General features: G+C 48.2%; 1 protein-coding gene across 3 annotated transcripts; it reads right to left on the bottom strand.

Moving 5' to 3' along the window:
• Window positions 1-6631: 6631 nt before the first annotated feature.
• BMI1 (BMI1 proto-oncogene, polycomb ring finger) lies at window positions 6632-19091 on the bottom strand. 3 transcript variants are annotated; one of them, XM_089533345.1, is made up of 10 exons: window positions 18404-19091; window positions 12635-12773; window positions 12297-12393; window positions 11610-11665; window positions 11468-11518; window positions 11106-11214; window positions 10974-11019; window positions 10317-10415; window positions 9066-9146; window positions 6632-8947 (listed from the first exon to the last, which is right to left on the bottom strand). In XM_089533345.1, the coding sequence occupies exons 2-10, from the start codon at window positions 12744-12746 to the stop codon at window positions 8621-8623; spliced, it is 978 nt and encodes a 325-aa protein (XP_089389471.1). In that variant the 5' UTR covers window positions 12747-12773; window positions 18404-19091; the 3' UTR covers window positions 6632-8620. The 3 variants fall into 3 exon arrangements, with proteins under 3 accessions (XP_089389471.1, XP_089389473.1, XP_089389472.1); XM_089533347.1 differs by lacking the exon at window positions 18404-19091 and adding an exon at window positions 13796-13811; XM_089533346.1 differs by lacking the exon at window positions 18404-19091 and having other exon boundaries at window positions 12635-12928.
• Between the last annotated feature and the right edge of the window lie 2669 nt (window positions 19092-21760).

Genomic DNA, 21760 nt, shown 5'->3' with positions numbered 1-21760 from the left:
TTTGGGGGGGGGTGTAATTGAAAGGGGACCCCAAAGCTATCTGGAGTACTTTTTGGGGGGTGTCTGCAGCTCATTCTGACAAAAGCCGCCCTCCTTGCTTTGGCCGCCTCTTCCAGAGTGACCAGCTGTCCTCCTTTTTAAAAACCTGTCCTCCATTTCAGCTTTCTGCTCAGGAGAAATGCCAAAAAGATCTTCCATTCAGGGCGACCAGGCGCCCTCCTTTTTCCAAGCCTGTCCTCCATTTCAACCTTCTGCCAAGGAAGAATGCCAAAAGGTTCTCCATTCAGGGTGACCAGGCGTCCTCCTTTTTTCCAGGACCTGTCCTCTATTTCAGTCTTCTATCCAGGAAGAATGTCAAAGGGGTGACCAGGCGTCCTGCTTTTTCCTGGACCTGTCCTCCATGTCGACCTTCTGCCCAGGAAGAATGCCTCCATTGAGGATGACCAGGCGTCCTCATTATTCCAGGACCTGTCCTCCATGCCCAGGAGGCATTTCAAAAAGTCCTTCACTTTGAGCAGGACAAAGAACAGTTCTTATATTTGGAACTCTCGGTATTGTATTACATTGACATTTCTAGGAGTATTTTGAACTTTTATTTTGGGAACGTCCTCCATTTTTGACCTTGTCCTCCTTGGCGCTTAGGACATCTGCTCGCCCTGGACATTTCCCCTCCAAAAATAACAGACCACCTGGTCCCAATATTGAATCGATCAATGGACAAAGGATGGAGCGGGTCGATTGCAGAAAGCGAAACCACTGGCTCTCCCTTCCTTCGCCTGCAGAGAAAGAGACCGGCCAGACAAATAGGATCCTTTCTCCTCCCATTTTTGCAAGGAAAAAAGGGGGATCAATCCTAGCCCCCCTTTACCTTGGTGTAACTCCTACAGTTGGGCTTACTCCGGAGTAGACCGAAACAGAAAGGCTCATAGTATTTCTCTTCTCCCGTTCTTCCCTCCCTCTTTTGTTCCTTCCTCCTCTTTCTCGCTTCTTTCTTTCTTCCTCCCCGACTTTTACCCTCGCCTTTCTTCCCTCCTCCTTTCTTTCCTCCATTCCCTCTTTTCCATCACCCTCAGCTCCCTTGTGTACCCCACTTACACACACAACTCCCTCACCATCACCCGCATGCTCCCTTTTTCTTTAAAGCACCGAGAAAAACACCCCTCCTTTGTTCTCCCTTCCAAGGGTTGAAGGTGCCTCCGAGAGAACTCCGTTTGCCACCTGGCGGGTTGTTCCTTTTTTATTTAAAAAATTGCCATTTCAGACCAGAATCGGAAAAGTTGGAGAGGCCAGGAAGCCATAGGAAAGGAAGATGGGGGTCCCAAAAGAGCATCTTTCTCAACAGGGAATGAAATGGAAGAAGATGGAGAGGACAAAAAACCACACAGTCACAATCTATCCATAGCGAGAGCAGCTCTGGGGTCTTTCAAGAGCCCCCTTTGCAGGCGCAGGGAGAAACAGTCCCAACATCCAGGAGGAGGTAGCCAGGTGCTAAGGGAACTGGTCACAGATGGGTCAGGGGATGCTGGGACTTGAGCCCCCAAGGCAAGCCAGCTGGTGCCTGCAGTGGGATGGTGGCCGGCGTCGGAATTGCAAGAGGCTGCGAGAGTTTTCTCGTGGTTGTTTGCTTAGGCTGAATCCACACTTGAGAAATAACCCAGTTTGGCACCGCTTTAACTGCCCTGGCTCAAGGCTATGGAATTCTGGGAGTTAGAGTTTGTTTGCTCTGGGCCCCATAACAAACTCCAACTCCCAGAATTCCATAGCCTTGAGCCAGGGCAGTCAAAACGGTGCCAAACTGGGTTATTTCTCAAGTGTGGATTGGTGGAATTCTGGGAATTGTAGTTTGTCGTGGCCCCCACAGCCGAGCTCCTGAACGGAGGACCCTTTGGCATTCTTCCTGGGCAGAAGGTTGAAATGGAGGACAGCTTTTTTTTTTATAAAAAGGAGGACAGCCCCGCTATATTCCATGGCATTTAAAGCGGGGTCAAACCGGATTATTTCTGCAGTGCTGATGCAGCCAGAGTTGGCTAAGGGCAGAGTGGGAATGAAAGAGATCCTCAGGGAACAATCTCTCCTCTCCAGATACACTTGGATCTCCTCCCGTGTAAACACACATCTGGAAGTGGAGTGGGGTGTGTGTTTGTGTGTGTCGAGATTTGGACAAATCGGATTTGGGAAGATGACTGTGCAGAGCCTCCAAAGACCAGAGGGATGTAGGATCCTTTTTTCTAGTGGAAGGAGAAACCGACGCAAAAAACAAGGAACAAAAACCGCTCCTCTGTTGTAACCGTGGCCATGGCCATGCTGGTTGGGGGATGATGAGAGTTGCAATCCAACATCTCTGGAGGGCAGCAGATGGTAATGGAGGGTGCTAGAGCTGTTCTGTTCCTCTAGGATGGGATTTGAAGTGCCTGCCTTCAAGTCCTTTTCCATCCATGGCGACCCTATCAGGGTTTTTTCTTGGCAAGATTTGTTCAGAGAGGTTGTTGCCTTCGCATTCCTCTACGGCTGAGAGAGTGTGACTCTGCTCAAAGCCACCAAGTGGGTTTCTATGTCAGAGAGGGACTCGAACCCTGGTCTCCAGAGTCGACCAGGCTGGCTCTTCAGATTTTGGCCGTCAGGATCTCAGGGTAAAAAGAAAAGCTCTCCTCATTTTCCCCTTTCATTTTAGATAAATACAACAAAATGTTTCTCCAGCAGGGAGGCCTTGGACTCTCTGGCCTACTTTTAACCTTCAGTCCCCAAGGATGGTTTTAATATTTCTCTTTGTCCTTCTCATCATACTCCACATGTCCAATAACATCCAAGCAATGGTACCTTTATATGTTGCAAGCTTTCGAAGTCACACCGGCTTCTTCCTCAGGCAAACAGGAGAAAGAAATGGAAGATCTTAGTCCTAGGCCTGCAGTTTCAGTTTCTAGTCTTAGTTCAGATGGAAGGGAGGACTATCTGCAGGCTGGCACCTCCCCCTTTTTGGCCATGATTTTGGTAGAATTTCAAAGTCAAGGAAATGTAATGCCCATTTGCCATTCAAAGAAGATGTTTCCTTGGAATCCAGCATGTCTCCTTCCTCTGTGAAGCCACAGGCTCCTATGTAGGTAGAGAACACTGGATTTCTCAAGAAGTCTTCATGTTTTGCATGAGAACATTTTTGCCTTTTAGAGGCAAAGCATGCCGATTAGTGCCAATATTAGGGGGGAAATTGCTTTACCTTTTTTGGAGGCAGAAACCTCATATTCAACATGATTTGAGGAAGCAAATTATCTTTTCCCGACGCTTTGCAGGCAGAGTCTCCCTGCTGCTCCCATTTTTCAGACAGAGATGAATAACAAGCGGCCAGCGACTGGAGACACCTCCAAGCCTTCAAGGCCTTTCCTCCACTTGGCCCAGAAGATGGTTTGGTGACTCCGTGGCTGTGGCGAAGGGAGAGGCACTCTGCTCATGTTCAGAAGCCCTTGGTCTCTTCCAGGCTTTGCAATGAACGCCTTTCACTCTTCCCAGCGCTTCAGGATTGACTGCCTTTCACTGAAAACAAAGTCCTTTCTAAGCGATGCCCAGTGCCGGCTTTCTGTTTATTGTATAGAAATAAACGATGTCTCTTCTGACGTGACTGTTGTTATTGCTTGTCAACGCAAAGATTTATATGCAGAGTAAAACCAGTTTTCCCTTTCTATGCAGAGTAAAACCGGTGTCCTCTTTCTTTGCTGGTCTATGATGGTCTCTTTCGATGCAGAATAAAACCAGTTCCCCCCTTCTTTTCTGGTCTAGGCTGGTCCCTTTCTAAGCAGAGTTAGTTTCCCTTTCTTTGCTGGGCTATACTGGTCCCTTTCTAAGCAGAGTTAAACTAGTTTTCCCTTTCTATGCTGGCCCCTTTCTATGCAGAATAAAACCTGTTTTCTCTTTCTAAGCTGGTCTATGCTGGTCCCTTTATCTGCAGAGTAAAACCAGTTTCCCCTTCTTTGCTGATCTATGCTGGTCCCTTCCTATGCAGAGTTAAAATCCGTTTTCCCTTTCTGTGCTGGTGAATTCTGGGGCATTCCTCTTAAGCACCTCCTCCTCCTCCTCTTCCTCTGGAGAACTTTCCCGTGTTCGGAAATCCCGACGACGGAGTGCCTCCTGGACACGAAACTGCCTTCCCCCGTTTCCCAGGGGGATCATTCGTGATAATAATAATGCGAGGAGGCTGCGTGGAAGGCCGCGCTGGGGGCTGCGACCCAGCCTTTCCTGCCCGCTACTCTTGGAATGAGTCCCATTAAACTCAACGGGACTTACTTCTGGGCAGAACTCTACAGGACAGAGCTGCAGGGCCACAATCTTATAGATATACACATACACACACTCTTAGATGGAAGTAAGCCACCTTGAACTCAGTGGAACTTACTTCCGAGGAGACACTTGTAGGATTGTTCTGCTAATAATAGCCACGTCATTTGACCCAAACTCTCCTGTATGATCGCCTTCCCCATGTGCTTTTGGGAAAACAACAACACTGTGTCCGAGAACTATTTCTCTTTCTCTTGAGACTAAAGTTACCCTTAAAAGAAACTGTACAGTTTTCTGTGAGGGTTTTTCGGGCCCCGTGGCCCCGTCCTTCCAAAACTATGGATGCCGGGTGTGAAAGCCTTCGACTTCTCAAAAGAAATGGGGTTTCTGTCAATGGGACTTGGCATCCCCTCGGAGTCACACGCTCTCAGCCTCAGAGTAAGGTGATGGCAAACCTCCTCTGAACAAATCTGGACAAGGAAACCCCACAATAGGGTCGCCATAAATCGGAAGCGACTCGAAGGCACACAACACACATACACACACATCCCCTTGGAGACAGCCAAGGGGGTGTAGTGGTTTAGACTTTGTTGTTGCTGCTATTGTGTGCCTTCAAGTCGTTTCAGACTTAGGGCGACCCTATCGCGGAGTTCTCTTGGCAAGACTTGTCCAGAGGAGGCTTGCCATTGCCTTCCCCTGAGGCTGAGAGAATGTGACTAGCCCAAAATCCCCCAGTGGGTTTCATAGCCGAGGTGGGAACTCTGGTCTCCAGAGTCATGGCCCAACCCTCAAACCACTACACCGCGACTCTGGAAATCAGAGTTGAAATCAGGGTTGAAATCCCCGCTGGACCATGGAAACCCACTGGGTCCCCTTAAGCAAGTCACACTCTCTCAGCCTCACCTGTCCAAACAACACCAACAACACCAACACAACCCTCTGAACAAACCTTGCTAGAAAGAGCCCATGACAGGCGGCATGTTTCAATTGAGGTCGTCGGAAACGACACAAGAATTTTCAGGACTTGCTTCTGATCTTGGGGGGGGGGGAGGAGTGTTGAGACCCTTAAACGAGGTCTTTAAGGAGTTGGGTGGGCTTATCTTCGAAGTGGGGAGCCCACCTCCAGCCCCACCATCTGTATAAGCCCCAAAGGACAAACCTTCCCCCTTGCGATGCGACGAAGGAGGGTGAGTCTCCATTGAAATGAAGGAGGCTGGCTCCAGCAGAAGCGATGCTCATGTGCAATTCATCGCCCTCCTTTCCACCCAGAAGCCATCAAGGCCAATACCTGGCCAGTTCTTTAAATGGGGGGGGGGGGGGGGAACCTTCGACGTTTATTGAACCTGATCCAAAATAAGCCAACCGGGGCTTGATTTATCTGCCTCCTTACTTCGGGGGCTCAATGTTGGCCTTTGTGTGAATTGTTTCATATATGTTTTTAAAAGCCTGGGGAAGGCTGCCAAGACACACAGTCTAGTAGCCCCACCGGTGTGAGAGTTATCTTTATACCCTTTGCCCCTTCTTTAAAAGAAAAAAATATATAGTTGAGGATTTTTCCAGAAGTCATCCAAAGTAGGAGAAAGTCTTTTTTATTGTGACATAACAGGATTGATTCCTTTCTCTCCTGATGGAGCGTGGAATTTGGGCAGATGTACACTACTAAAGTATTACTTAGTAGACATAACAGTTCTGGGGTGTATTGCAGTAATGTACTTTGCACGAATCTAGGGATATTTATGCAATCCATCACTTGGAGGTCCTTATTTTGGTAAAATATAATTAAGGAAAGGCATGTTCCTTAGTTATTCTGGAAAGTTAATCTGATACAGGAGAGGCATTCTCTGGCCTGACTTCGCATTTTGTATCACCATTGGCAATTGCTATGCTCTTTCTTTTCCTTCTAAGATCCATCTCCACTTGGGTTTTTTAATCAGTCAGCTAGTTAAAACCGACTAAGTTAATATCGGTATCACAAATTATCACTTTGTCCACTTGCCTGAAAGTAAGCCCCCTTGGAATTACCTTTGAATAGAAATGTATAACCTTGTATATTAAGAATATTATTTTAGTCAACATTAGAAATTGGGGGGTGATCCAACTGTAGGGTAAAACCTTTTCAGGCCAGGTCCAGAATACATTTGGCTTTAATTCAGTCTATTTTATTCCAATTGGATTTGCATCCACCTTTAAGTAGCCATTCAGTTACAACCTTCCTTGGCAGCAAGCTCAGTTTTGGTAAAATAATGGTTACTTTTACATTCCAGGCCCTGTGTTTATGACTTCAGAAGCCTGAATAAACTATTATCTTTTAGAAAGTGTATGGGAAGGTGAACATTTGCTAAAACCTCACAATAAAGTAGCAACCAGGTATGCAAAAGTAATGATTTAATGACTGTAAGCAAGACAAAGCCATAGAATTGTGCTTCTTTTGCAAACTGGAGACCATGAAATATTTTAGCTACAGTTTCTCCATACAAACATGAAACAAGAGTTGTAATAGGATTTGAAAAAAATAAACCTCACAAATGTGTAACTGATGAGTGAAGGACACACACACACACACACACACACACACCTGTCCAGGCATACACAAAAGTTTGACCAAAGTAAAGCACAAACTGAAAACCTATTGGGGCTCTTACTTAAAAAACAAAACAACAACAACAAGGAAAACACATCCTTCTCTTTCACACTCCATGCCTTCTTCAGAAGCCTGTTTTCTTTTGCAGAAGGGACTCCGCTCAGCTTATTTATAAGATATCAAAGTACCTGTTAATCTTTAACCAAGTTAGTACTGTACCATTATTACATAAACATATATATATATATATATATATTAAAACAAATTTAGGTTAAAAAGCCTTCATCCACCGACTGGCTGATTTTCTTGAATGAATGAATGAATGAATGGAAGGTTCCCTCACTTATTATGGCTTCTTTTTGTGTGTTTGTGTGTGATTTTGCTGTGCTTTTTAAAAAAAAATTCTTTAAAGGGGGGGGGGACACAAAGCCATCACACCAAATAATAAAACAAATAAACCCTTTTTAAAACCAGTTTCCCACCCCACAAAAAATAAAAAGGTCCCTCTACTACTTCGATCCCTGCCCTTTCTCTCCCTCCCCAGAGTAGTTAAAAGAGTCACATCATCATCCTCGTGTATAAAGCAAAAATAATGATAATAATAACAATAATATGCTATACTTGGAACAAGTCCTGCAAAACAAAACAAAAAAGAAATCCTTTTGGAGATTGCCAATTGCTTCCGGGTTAAAGGGCTCTTCTGACCCTTCGGCCATCAAAGGAGCTCCAAGGGGTCCAACCAATATGGAAATTTAGCCACATAATATTTTTCTTTATAGTATTTATAAATATATCATACAATACTGCTTCCTTGTTTTGTCAAAGATCAATATGGCATTGTTATCAGCAAATGCAAAGGAGGAGAGGAGAAAAAGCCATCTGATTCTTACCAAAAATGTGTATTTTTTTCATTTTTTTCTTTTAAACAAACGGCAGCAATACTTGTAAAAAATGAACGTGTATTTATTTCCTCTCTTTCTTTTTATTTCCCCCTTTTTTCCTTTTCTTCCTCCCCCCTTTTCCCTCTTCTTTATCTCCCTCTGCAGCTGCAGTTGTTAAACAGATGCAACATAAGAAGAAGGGGGGAAAATCAAAATAAAGCAAGACATTTGTTATTCACAGTGACATGGCTACCTATATGCATAGTCCATATATGCATATTAAATCCGGTCCTGTTGATGCTTCGCAGGATGGGAGGCAGATGGAGGAAGAATCCACTTGCTTTCACAAGTTCACAAAACAGCAAAGAAATCCTCCAAGAGAAGTGTAAATGTAGGAAGTCAGTCTGGCTTAGCAAAACTAGATCCCATGGTTGAGCTGCATCCATGTCCCAAATCCAAATCAGGAAACAGGCTGAGGATGGGGAGGAAAAAACAAAATAAAACCACCCTTCTTCTTTTTCCTCCTCCTCAGTTTATCTGGGTGCTCCAGGTCCTTAAGAAGAAACACACTTGTTTGGTTTTCAATCCTGTGTTCACAGGAAGCATCCAATCGCTAAGTCTCACCGCTTTAACCAATATCCAAAGGGGTGTTGCAGGTAAAAGGTGTGTCTTTGTGTGTGTTTGTGCAGAAACGTTCAGGTATCACTCCTTTGGAAAATAGTCTGGAGGACTGCCACAGCTGGGATCAGCATCTATGAAGCTTAATGGCATGGAGAGAGAGAAGAAGACACAAGGGCAGGATAGAGAGAGCGCTCTAGAGAAATGGTGGGACTGTTGAGTCTTGAGAGATAGAGAGACACACACATTCGGTGGTTGTCCTGCTGGGTCTGCTGGGTCAGCCAGAAGTGGCAGAGGAGCCATTGACGGAGGCCTTGCGGGCCCTGCTGCTGCCGAAGGCGTGGTGGTGGTTGCTGGTGGGCCCGCCACTGGTGCCATTCATAGTGCTAGAGATGTGGGGGAACTGTGGGTGCGGAGACTGCACAGAGGTGCTGGGGCTGAGCAGGCAGGAGGAGGTCGAAGGGGTCCCTCTGGCAGGACTGCTGGCCTTCTCGCTCCCAGAGTCACTTTCCAGGTCTCCGCTGTGGTTCAAGCCATGGTGGCCGCCAAGCTTCATCCTCTTGCAAGTAGGCCACACCCGGTACTTCAAAGGGAGGGGGCCGTTCTGCCAAAAAAGAGAAGGGAAGGGGAACATAAGAAGCATGAGTGGTTAATGCCCTTTTCTTCCCACCCCTGTGGCCCAACTCCTCCCCCCTTTGTTGCAGGCCTCTAGAGGTATTTACCCTTCTCCAAGTGTAAATGTAGGCAATGTCCATCAGAGTGTAGTAGTCCTTCAAAGGCTCCTCTTCATACATGACATCGATCTGGTGAAGAAATATCAGGACACTTCAGTTAACCAAGGGGTGTGTGTGTGTGTGTGCACAAGGCTGGCATCATACACAGCAGTATGTAGAGAGATCTTTGTAGGAGCTTTAATTTTTTTAATTTTTTTAAAATGTTGTATACCCTTTATTAGCCTGTTATTCACTGTGATTAAACCCTGAACAATCAATCTTTTCTCCCTTCTTTAATTTTCACATTTCTACCTCTTTTTTTCCTTGGGTAAACTCAAAACAGTATATCTAGCATTTCCAGATGGCATTTGTAGGAGCTTTGAGACTAACTGAAAGAAAGAAAAAAGTTGGCAGCATGAGCTTTGGTCAACTTAAGTCTGCTTCCTCAGATGCATTTGGTCTACTTCCATCAAATGCACCAAATGCGTCTGAGGATGCAGACTTAAGTCTACAAAAGCTCATGCTGCCAACTTTGTTCTTTCAGTTAGTCTTAAAGCTCCTCCAAGATCTCTCTACAGATTCTATAGACTAATAAGGCTATATATTTGAATTATACACTACAACTATATGTGGCATGACCCACACATACCACTCATTCACACTGGAACCAGGATGATTCTAGACTGCTGCCTCAACTGAGACAGGTTTGGCTTTGACTCCAAGTAGGTAAACCTGGATCCCACCCTAAACATATTAAACTTGGCAATAGTTTCTCCTCTAGGAACTGTTTAAGTTTTAGGGGAGCTGTTGGTGGCCTTTTAAAAACCCAGCAGAACATTTATTTTAAGGTTTGGATGAGGTTGCTTTTAAACCCAGAAGCTAAAACTATTAGCAAACGCTATTAAGCAACCTTAGTATGAAAAAGACTTCAAACATTTAACCTCAAAGCAGGTAATGTTCAGCAAGGAAGGAACGGAGGACCTCACAGCCCAGGGCAAAACAGTTTAGGATACTTATCTCGCCCTTCCCTTTTCTGGAAATAGGTAATTACATTGATAATAGAATGTCTTATATATAAACTAAAGCATGCTCCAAACGCCTGTATAATATTAAATACTTAGTTTTCAACAGTGTGTAACACTGAACTCCCCTTCTGAGAAGGGTAAAAAAATAATAAGCATGCTTTTAAGTTAAACGTGTATATCCCAGATTTTATTATAAATTCAACAAATGCACAGAGAGAAAGAAAGTAAAAAATACCTGGAAAGTATTGGGTATGTCCATTTTGCTCCGGAGAAATTTCCTCAAGTGCATTACAGTCATTGCTGCTGGGCAGCGCAAATATCTTTTGTCATTCACCTGGTGGGATATTGTGTTGAAGAAACAATGCACAAGGTTAAAAAATTAGCTGTTATCAGCCCCAGTCTTATATATAAGATAAGGATATGCATGAAGATTAGATACAATAAACAGCATGCTTAATGCTGAACCAAAAACAACTGAACTTAGATGCTTAACTATGAACAGGAGAAAGTCAAAATACAAATCATACATATCAGTTGTTTTCCAGGGTTTAGTAGTTATAAATTACTTTTTTTTTTAAATATAGTTTTTCAGGGAAAGCAGAAAAGGAAATGGCCCCACAATGCGAAAGCGTGTTTGAAACATCAATCACAGCTCTGTTAATTTTAGTTGATAAGAAAGTATGGTAACCATCTCCACAGGAGCCTCCTGTGGAGCTTAATTTTTAGGGGACAAATAAAAACATAAAAATATATTAAAAAGAATTTCTGATCTAAGTTATTTGACCTCAAAAATGATTTAAACTTTTATTTTCTGAAGAAGGGATAGGAAATAATAATAATAATAATAATAATAATAATAATAATAATAATAATAATAATAATATTTATTTACCTCCTCTTTGGATTTCTCTTTTTCTTTATTTCCTTTCCGCTCAACTCTAGGAAGAGGATTTGCACAATTACAAGAGGGAACAGGGAATCTATGAATGTACAGATAAGGTGAAATAGTGCTTTGACAACTTGCCTGTTTTGGTCAAAGAACTCGATGGATAAGCTTATGATCTCATCATCTGTTATAATCCTTTTGTCTTCGTCTGCAACTTCTCCCCTGTCTTCATTAGAGCCATTGGCAGCTGCACAGAAATTTACATTTTGAAATCCCAAAGAATGAGAACAAAACTCAGTAAAAAAAAGGGGGCAATCTCTCACGCCTAATATTATTTTTTTACAAACACTAAAGCAGCTCTTAGTATGTAGAAAAACAATTTAAATGAACTTATATACTGGGTGCTATCCCTGAAATCTGACATGAGCTCTACTGTATATGGGCAAATGTTTTTTAAAAGGTGTCAGTTTTAAGTCAAGGAATAAACTGCATGCTTTTACCATCAGCAGAGGGATGAGCAGCATAAAAGTCTCTTCTTCTTTTCATTTCATCTAAGTGAGAACACATATTTATAATTTAGTTTACTCTGATTTAGTGCACTGTAGGGCTAAAATCTGGTTGCTTGATGCATTTCTGACTTACTTTTGAAAAGGCCTGGCACTAACTTGTAGACAATGTCTTGGAGAGTTTTATCTGATCTGAAACACAAAATTCCAAGACAACAGGATTTAGACCTAAGTCAGTATTCAACTCTAGTCTCCATCCAACACTTTACAAAGCCTTCAAACCATAGCCACAACTCATACCAAATTCTTACAGAAGTTTTATATCACCAACTATTTAGCTGCCTGCAAAAAAATAAAAATAAAAATACTAATATAAAATACTTTTCTGACGACTGTCAAAAATGCAGACTGCTAACAGAGGGCTGTCATTACCAAGCAGCAAGGAGAGATAGCGGAATAAAGAAAACTTTGGAGAAGATGTTAACTCTTTTGCCTTGTTCATCAATATTTTATATTTAGAGATACGATTGTCTTATACTTGGCTGACCTAAATCTGAAAACATATAGGCTGTCAATAGACCAGGGGCAAGAAAAATAATTCATAAAGTGCATTTTGGCCAGGCTGGAAGAGGAAGGAACAAGCCTATAGATATGGTACTCAAAGAGCATTTCAATAGAAACAGACAGAGACCTCAGGCCCAATCTCCCACATAAAGTTATTTTATGTTTCCAACCTGACACCTATTAAAAGATTTGGGCTTGTGCTGACACCCAAAGAAGCCCAAGCAATCCAGAGTTCCTAATATAAAGAGGCTGAGCCTACCTTATGTTCAAGAGGGGCCTGGTTTTGTGAACTTGGACGTCGCAAATCGGACAGTACTTGCTGGTCTCCAAGTAGTGCACGATGCACGTCTTACAGACTGCAAGGAAAACACACCTTTGTATGTACAATGTAAGACACACACAAGAGCAAGCAAGATGTCAAAGAACAGCCAAGTCCTTGTCAGCTATTAGAAGCGGAGCAAAGGGCCGACCATATCCCTGTCCCTCGGTACTAAAGGATAAAGGGCAACCTCTCTCCTCCTTGGATTACAGACTTGCAGAGCCCATAAGGCAGAGTTAAAGGGCCCCAGGAGGGTCTCTAAGGCCAGCAGTACTCACAGGAGTGGAGGCACTCGATGATGGTGGTGGCATCGATGAAGTACCCTCCGCAGATCACGCACATCAGGTGCGGGTTCAGCTCGGTGATCTTGAGGCGGGTGGTGCGATGCATCTCGGCTCAGCGAAGGAGGCAGCAGCTCTGAAAGGCAACCAGAGGAGGAGGAATAGGAGGGGAGAAAGCAGGGTTAACTGCGGTGGGGGAGGGCCTTGGGTCCAAGTATGGCTGCATCCACACTGGAGAGATAACCCGGTCTGGCATCGCTTTAACTTGCTGTCCGGCTCTTTGCTATGGAATTCTGGGAGTTGGAGTTTGTTGTGGGGTCCACAGCGGAGCGGAGCCCTGGGCCCCACAACAAATTCCAACTCCCAGAATTCCATAGCAAAGAGCCGGACAGCAAGTTAAAGCGGCCAAGGAAGGATCTGTAAGGTGGATGAGAAGGCCCTTTGGTGTGGGCTTGCATTGGGGGCAGGGGAAGGACCCCCTCCTTAGAAAGCCAAGCCTCCATCTAATCCTGGGGGGCAACCCTCTCAAACCCCCCCCCCAAAAAAAAAGAGGCCTCCGCCGTTTGGAAAAAGAGGTTTGCTCCCAAATAAAGGGCGGCAGAAGGAAGAAGCCCCCTCCCTCATCTGGGCCCCACTCTTTAGGCATCCAAATGGCGTCGGCCGAAAACGGAGGGTCTTTAGGGGGGGTGAGGGTAAAGGGAAGGGGCTTCTGATCCCGGTGCAGCTGCGGAGGTTGCCCTGGGCATTTCCGGGGACGAAGAAGAAGAGGAAGGAAGGAAGGAAGGAAGGAAGGAAGGAAGGAAGGAAGAAAGGAAGGAAGGAGCCAGGGAAGGAAGGAGGGAGGGCTGGCGGCTTGCCTCGCCTGGCCTGGCCTTGGGCGCAGGGCCTGGGTGGGCATGGGCCAGACACAAGGGAAGGTGGGAGGCTGGGTGGCCGGGTTCAGGAGGAGGGGATCGGGCCGGAACTGCGCGCCTGCTGCCCCCACCGCCTTGGCCCCTGCCTCGGCTGCATGGCCTCCGCCGTCGCTGCCTCGCCTGCTCCTCCTCCTCCTCCTCCTTCGCCGCCAACAGCAGCAGCAGCAGCCGCCCGGGAAGGGGCTCGGGACGAAGGCGCCTTCGGAACCGTTCTATCGAGGAGGGGGTTGCTATAGCAACTTACACTTACACTTGGCATCCTGCCACCGCCTGGAGAGCACCGAGGGAGGGAGGAAGGAGGGAAGGAGGAAGGAAGGAAGAAAAAGAAAAGGAGGAAAGGAAAACACGAGGAGGAGGAGAAGCAGAAACAAGAGAAAAGGGGAAGGGGAAGAGGAAGAAGAAGGAAGTGGAAGAGGAGGAGGAAATGAAAGCAAGAGAAAGAGGAGGAGAAGGAAGAGCAGAGGGAAGAGGAAGAGAAAGGGAGGGGGGAAGAAGGGGGAACAGGAGGAGGAGGAAGGTAGGTAGGAAAGGGGACGAGGAGCAGGAAGAGGAAGAGAAAGAAGAGGAGGAAGAGGGGAGGGTGAAATAGAGAGAGAGAAGGCGGCAAGAGTGGCTGAGGAGGAGAGGGCAGCCGAGAGGGGGCCAGTACAGAAGGAAGGGTGCCAGTCTGCGCCTGAGAGGCTCCCTGCCTTCTTTGCTGGGGGGGGGGGCAGGGAGAGGGGGGTGCAGCTGCAGGAAGGCCTCGGGGGCGTGTCCGGCGGAGTGGGGCCCTGAAGGGGGAGGGCGCCTCCCGGGCTCCCTCCCTCCCTCCCTCCCCGCCTCCTTCCCTGCGGTTGAGATACCCCTTCAAAGGAACCCACCCGCCCCTCGCGGGCAGCAGTGTGGGAGCCAAGGGGGGCAGCGGCAGGAGGAGGCCCAAGGCGGCGCTGGCGGCGGGAGGCCTCCCTCCCTTCCTCCCTCCTTCTCGGGGGCTGCGCTGCGGGGTCTTTGCCAGGCTCCTCCCGGGCCTCTCGCTCCTCTCGGGGGCCTCCATCCACGTCGACTCCGGGCGAGAAGGCAGCGGCAGCAGCAGCAGCAGCAGCAGGGCCCTCCCCGCCTGCCTGCCTTCCTCGCTGGCTAGGACACCGGACCCATCCTGGGCTCTCCTCCCTGTCAAAGGCGGCGGAGAGGAAAAGCCGGCCCCAAGGAGCGCTTTCGGGGCCTGGAAGTAAGGGCTGGGCGGATGGGGGTCTCTCTCCTCACTGGCCCAGGCCTGGCTTGGAGGGGAAGGGAGGCCACATGCGGCCCTGCAAGTCCCTCGGAGGAAGGCCTCCTTCTTGGAAGGTTTTGAAACAGGGCCGGGGCTGCTTTGATGGGGAGTTCCTGCATGGCAGAATGGGGTCTTTTACAACTCTGGGACTCTGCTAAACCAACACCTTGTCAAACACAAGACTGAAAACACAGAGAGAGAGCTTCCCTGCACCTCTTCCCTCGGGGAGGAAGAAAGAAGGTGGCCCTGGCCGGAGGCATAGGCATATTGCTAGGCATAGACCCCCCCAGCCCCGAGGAGTCATTTACGGCGCAATGAAAGGAGAGACCGAGCCTCCCTCCCTCCCTCCCTCCCTTCCTTCGCCGCCGCCGCCGCCGCCTCCCAAAAAACACAGGTTCACTTCTTGACCTGCCTCTTCCTCCTCCAAATCCTCAAAGTCCCTCATTTCTCCAGACCCAGCACAAGTCGAAAAGGAAGGGGGAAACACGTCTCCGCTTCCCAAAAAGCCAAAGGGGGAAAGAAGAAGGAGATAAGGAAGGAAGGAAGGAAGGAAGGGGGGAAGTTGTGGGGACCTCACTGGCATTGGCCCCGCTTCGCCCCACAACAGTCGCCCTTGTCCCCATTGCCTCTGCAGGAGGAGACGAGGAGAGGAAGAGAAGGAGAAAGGAGAGGAAAGTGTTACTTTGTGTATAAATCCTGCACGGAGGATACTTTGTTTGTAGCCCCCTACACACACACACACACACAGACACACACACACAAGTGCAATGCACCGACGCAAGCAAATCAATCACTCGAGAGAGAGAGAGATAGAAGGGGGGAAAGCATCTAAGGAGAAGGAGCCAGGAGCCTTGGCCTGAAAAGGTTGGCAGACACACAAACGCCTCCTCCTCCTCCTCCTCCTCGGCTGGCGTTTCAGGACATCCCCCCAACGACCTCGGCTCTGAAACATTTGGACCTCGGTCCCTGGCTGCTTCGAGGGCTCCCTTCCCTTTTGGCCTTTCCCCCTCCAGCCAGGAGGGGAAAGGGTTTACCTTGCTTTGACGGGAATAGCCGGCCCCTCTCCTCATATAAGACCACCACTATATATATATATATATATACACACACACACACACACACAAGATCTATATATATCAGATACAGATACTGTATCTGTATCTGGCCCATGAGCGGAGGCTATAGAAACGTGTACCGTGAAAGTACCTGTGTTTTATTTCACGGGGACAGAGCATCCCTGGAAGTGGAGGAAACCTCAGACCAGCCGTGAAAGGGGGCTGCTTTGAAGCCTCTTTAACCGCGTATTATTATTTATTATCGACGCCGCCGCCTCAGGGCAGAGAGGGAGGGAGGCATCTCTGGAGCCCAGGCTCCTGAAGCAGCCAAAGGATTCATAAAGCAGCCTCTCCGAAGGATGCCAGATACAGGTCCTCCTCTCCCTCTTGACGTTCACAGGACACATAGAAGCATAAAGAGCATCTTATTACCAAAGACACCAGCAACTCCTCCAAGGAGTGGAATCTGAGCCTCTGCTGTTCCCACCCTCCTAAGCCTCTCTCTCTCTCTTTCTTCCTCCCTCCTTCATTCGTACAGTGAAGATACTACCACCCTGACCTTTAACACCAGTTAGTATATTTTATTTCCAGAGCCCTCTTCCTCCTCCTCCTTCCCAGGGCAGGTATCCAACCGTGAAAAACCAAGGATGGCGAGGACTTCTTAGGGCAGCCGACTTGGAGGCCTTCCTGGGGTCGCCTCCAAAAGGGAGGTAAAACCGAGGCCAGTGCCACCCCGCTGACACTGTCCTGGCAAAGGTGGGGAGGTTGCTGGGTCTACCCAGAGACCAGGTTAAGCTTCAATGGAGCAAAGGGGCACCTCCACAACCACGCAGGGTCCAAAAACAACCCACTTCGAGGGTGCTTCGACTGCCCTGGCTCAGTGCTAGGAAACCCTGGGAATTGTAATTGATTGTGGCACCAATAATCTGACAGAGGAGGAGAAAGGTCTCACAAAACGACAGTTGCCAGAACTGGACCCAGGTCTCCCTTCGCTTGCCCTGTAAGTTTCCGAGGAATTGGCCTCAGTGACAGCTCAAAAGTCGTGGTTTTGTACAACCAGATTCCTAAAAGTACCCCAAATAGCCTCTTCCTTCCATTTTCAGGGACCATCAGCCCCCTTCCTAGCCAAGTCTGCAATTACCGGCTCAAGGCTGTAAAATCACGCAAGAAGGCAACCCCTGTCCTCTTCCCACTCCGAAATGTTGTGTTTCCAGACACTGGGGGGGGGGTCTTTTCAAACAGACGAAACCCGAACAATTAGCTTTAAAAACATCAACAAACGACCATAACCCAAGCCGCACACATCAAACACCAACGAAACTCAAAGGCTGTTGGACTCACAACAACTGACTCGCAGTATTTGGGTTTGGGGTCAGTGCTTGGATATGATGATGGCCTTGTTTCCTACCAAGCAGTAAAACGCCCCTGAAATAGATCAAACCAAGCTGGCCCTGCTTCCAGCCCTGTCCTGTCAGGCCAAGGCATCTCCCAGGAACAGACACACAACCAGCTTTCATGGGAAAGGCACCCCGAGCAGAAAGACAGGCCTATCCCTCCCACCCCAAAAAGAGAAATAGCTCCCAACTACCTCGCCTTTACCCACCTTGAAAAAAGTGGGGGTATAAACCGGAGAGAGAGAGAAAACAGCACTCGATGAAACCAACTCCATGCTGAAAACCGCCTGGCCTCCTCCAACTCTCCTAAACCCGAACAAGGGGGAAAGTTCTCCAAATAAGAGGCTCGCAACAAGCACTTCTCCCCCCCCCACAGCTTGGCCCTCCCCAAAGCCTAGGCACTTGAGCATTTGAAGCACCAACGAAAGGGGCCGACGGGGGGAGCGAGGCCAGCACCGCCATCTTACCAGCGCGTCCCTTCCACCCGGGAGTCCCCCCGAACTTAAGTTAATAAAATTAATTTCGGGGACCCCAGAGGATCGAGGGAGCCCTCGACGGAACCGCAACCCTTCGCAGGACCCATCCCTATAAAATGGGGGCAATCCTCGGTCCCTGGACCCCTCTCTGGAGCCTTTCTTTACCCAGGGACGGCCATCCCGTGACCCAGGCGGAGCTGGGTTTCAGCCACCGTCGCCGTTCCATCCAAACCTGCGTTGAAACAAAGAAGGCTGCCGGAGAAGAGAAAGCAGGGGCTGGAAAGAGAAATCTCCTCCTCGGGGGTCTTGTGCCCAGAGAGGCTTGGGGACTCCATTTGGGGGAGGAAGCAACTAAAACCTGTAAGTGTGGCTGCGTTACGAAAATGGAGAGCGCGGGTTGTGGCTGCTCTTGCTATCGCTCTTGCAGCCGCTGTGTAAGTGAGTGAGTGAGTGAGTGAGGGTGAAGGGAGAAGGGGGAGTGCTTCTCTGTGTTGTTGTGTGTTGTGTGTGTCTGAGCCAGACTGTCAGCAAAGCTTTCCCCAGCAGGGAGAGGCTCCAGCCTTGTGTTTCTCCCACCCAGACACCCCCTTCCTCCCAAAGCCCCTCCGAATCCAAATCCGCCGCCGAAGCCCCCCATAAACACCACCCCAGCCTCCAGGTCCCGGGGTCCATACATACCGGCGGGAAAAGAGCTGCTGTTGGGGGAGGACGATCGGAGCCGCCAAAAAGAAAGGAGGGGGAAATAATAAATAAAAGACAATGAAAGTTAAAAGTCGTTCAGCAGAAAATGAATGTGAGCCAAGCGGCCATCTTGAAATGAACTGCAGACGCTGTCAATTGCAATAAGCGTAGTGCTGCTGCTGCTGCTGTTGCTGCCAGACTCAGTTCATTGTAGTCCCCCCAAAACAAGGGTCTCCTCCTCCTCCTCCTCCTCCGCTTCTTCCTCCTCCTCCAGTGACCCCTTTGGGTTCCCTTTCCCCTTCCTCCTTCTTCCTCCTCCTCCTCTTCCTTTTTTCCTCTCCCTCCTCCTCCTCTCTCTCTCTGTTTTTCCTTCCCCTCCTTAAATGCGTGGCTCCAGCGCTGGGCTCTCAAACTCTCTCTAATCCGGAGGGTCTGCCTCCTCTCCTCCTCCACCGCCGCCTCCGCCTCCACCAGCAGCAGCCCATTGTCTCGCCCTCTCTCTCTCTTTTCCTCCACTCCTCCTCTTTCTCTTTCCCCTCTTCCTTGAGGTACGCGGCTTATTCCGTAGTTGTTGTGGTAAAAGGAGGAGGAGGAAGGGAAGGGAAGGGGGCGTTGGTGGCGGAGAATGCGAGGCTGCCTGCCGAAGAAGGCACACACACACACACAACACACACACAGAGTGGAAACTGACACCGTCCCCAAAATGGCTCGGAGTCCGCCCGCCCCGCCAGCGTCACGTGGGGCTCCTCATTCCTTAAGGGTGGCCTGGGAATTAGTGTCGGTGTAGTCGCAGCCCGGCGGCCACACAACCCCCGCCTACACACACACACACACACACACACACTCTCACACTCGAGCCTCCTGGGCTTCTTTTTCCACTCCTCCTCCTTCCCTCCGCGGCACTCGCCCTGCACACTGCTCCTCCTCCTCCTGCTCTCTCTTCCTCTCTCTCTCTCTCTCTCTCTCTCTCTCTCACACACACACACAGAGGCATACAATGCAATGTTACTCCTACACTGCTACGCCGATACACACCCACCTCGCCACGAACACACACCCACTCCAGGGTTTGCACACCCTGTCAACTCTCTCTCTCTCTCACACACACACACATACAAACACACTCGCCTCTTTTCTCCTGCAACTGCAGCACACATACACACATATATACACTCGCCTCTTTTCTTCCTATAACAATAACATACACAATATGCACACTTGCATCCTTTCTCCTACAACAGTAGCACACACACACACACACACACACACTCGCCTCCTTTCTCCCGCGACTGTAACACACATGCCCCCTTTCTCTTATAACAGTAGTGCATATACTCTCTCTCCTGTAACTTTGGCACACACATACACACTTACACACATATAGACAATCTATTCCTTTCTCTCATAACTGTAGCATGCTTACAGACACACACACACACACACACTTACACACTCGCCTCCTTCTTCTTGTAACTGTTGTACACATACACACATATGCAAGCTTGCCTCCTTTCTTTTATAACAGGAGCACACACACACATACACACTCTTCTTCCTCCTGTAGCTGTAGCACACATACACACAATTGCCTCCCTTGTCCTATAACTGTAGCACACTTACATACGCCCAAACACTTACACACTCTCCTCCTTTCTCCTGTAACTGTTGTACACATACGCACATATACACTTGTCTCCTTTCTCCTGTAACTGCCTGCATCACACATCCACACAGATATACGCTCGAGTCCTTTCTCCTGTAACTGTGCACATCTATACACACTTACAGAGTCGCCTCCTTTCTCACGTAACATAGATACACACACATACACATACACACAATCGCCTCCTTTCCCCCTGTAACTGTATCACACTTACACACATACATACACTCGCCTCCTTCCTCCTGTATCATACATACATATACACAACACACAAAAACACATTCTCCTCCTTTCTCCTGGAACTTTAGCACACACACACACCTCTCCAGCTGCCTTTTATCTATCCCATCTTTTCTTTTCCCCATTTCCTATCCTCCATATGATGATGATGATGATGAAAAGGTCCTTTCTCCCTTTTCCCTTCTCCTCTGGGAACCGAAATTAAATGCTGCTGCTGGTGGTGGTGGAGGTCCTCATAGGGGACCCTCCTCAGACCCACCTTCCCTTCCTTGCCCTATTCTGTCTCTCAGCTTTGGCTCCAGGCGTCCTCCTTTCCCAGGACAGGCCCTATATTCCCACCTTTCTGTCCAGGAGGAATTCTCAATCGTCCTCTATTGTCAGCATGGCTAAGAAGCATGAATTTAACATTTGTTTTCTAGCTTGTGTGTGTGTGTCTGTGTCACGTCCTCTAAGCCCTACATCTTGTGGTGCCTTGTCCTCCTTTGTGGTCAGGAGGACGTCTGGACACTCTGGGGATGATGGCACCCAAGGTTCCCCCCCCCCCCTGCTTTCCTTCCTCCTCTTCTTACAGAGCCTCCTCCTCCTTTCCATTGTCTTTACTCAGACTTTTGTGTCGCTTTGCTTCTCTACACGAGGCTCGGCTCTTTTCTTCCACGTTTACACACACCTCACACCTCCAAAGAAAAACAATTTTAGTAGACAACCCCAGCATTGCGACGAGGAAACAACAAATGGCCTCGAGCTTCGCCTATGCTTTTCCACCTTCACTCCTTTTTTCCCCGCCAACACGTTTCCTCTTTCTTTCTTTCTTTCTTTCTTTCTTTCTTTCTTTCTTTCTACCTGCTTCTTTCCCAGCCCATTGTCTTCCCCGTCTTCATCCTTCCACAAGGACTATAACCCCCCCTTCAGACATGGCAGCTTTTCCTTCCCCACCCACACCTGTCTTTGTCCCCCATTTCCCTTCCCTTGTTGTGTGCCTTCAAGTCATTTCCGACTTATGGCCACCTTAAGTTGGGGGTTTTCTTGGCAAGTTTCTTCGAAGGGGCCATTCTCTGAGGCTGAGAGAGTGTGACTTGCCCAAAGTCACCCACCCAGTGGGTTTCCATGGCTTGAGCCATGATTTGAACCCTGGTCTCCAGAGTCCCTAGTTTTCATATGGCCCAGCCTGGATTTGAACCCCAAGGCTCAAACTATTACTACACTACGCTGGCTCCTTTGTCATGTGTGTGTGTTGTGTGTTTTCAAAAGTCGTTCCCAACTTAATGGCGATCCTATCATGTGGTTTCCTTGGCCATGTGGCCATCCTCTGAGGCTGAGAGAGTGTGACTTGAGCCAAGGTCACTCAGTGGGTTTCCAGCCTGGATTCGAACCCTGGTCTCCAGAGTCGTACATAGTCCAAGGCTCAAACCACTACACCACACTGTCTCTTTTAGTTTTAATTCCTTCATCCT

The sequence above is a fragment of the Sceloporus occidentalis genome, unplaced genomic scaffold (assembly GCF_023333645.1).
Source record: "Sceloporus occidentalis isolate IW3139 unplaced genomic scaffold, rSceOcc1.0.p SCAF_7, whole genome shotgun sequence".
Lineage (NCBI taxonomy): Eukaryota > Metazoa > Chordata > Lepidosauria > Squamata > Phrynosomatidae > Sceloporus > Sceloporus occidentalis.
The sequence above is the reverse complement of the archived record's forward strand: the minus strand, read 5'-3'. Positions and strand labels throughout refer to the sequence as shown.

Bases quoted from the DNA above. Each gene is read 5' to 3' on its own strand.
- BMI1 (XM_089533345.1), bottom strand. From the start codon at position 12,746: ATGCATCGCACCACCCGCCTCAAGATCACCGAGCTGAACCCGCACCTG. The intron at 11,666-12,296 runs GTAGGCTCAGCC...TTTGTGTTTCAG, and splicing joins AGGCCCCTCTTGAACATAAG to ATCAGATAAAACTCTCCAAG. The intron at 11,519-11,609 runs GTAAGTCAGAAA...GTTCTCACTTAG, and splicing joins AGTGCCAGGCCTTTTCAAAA to ATGAAATGAAAAGAAGAAGA.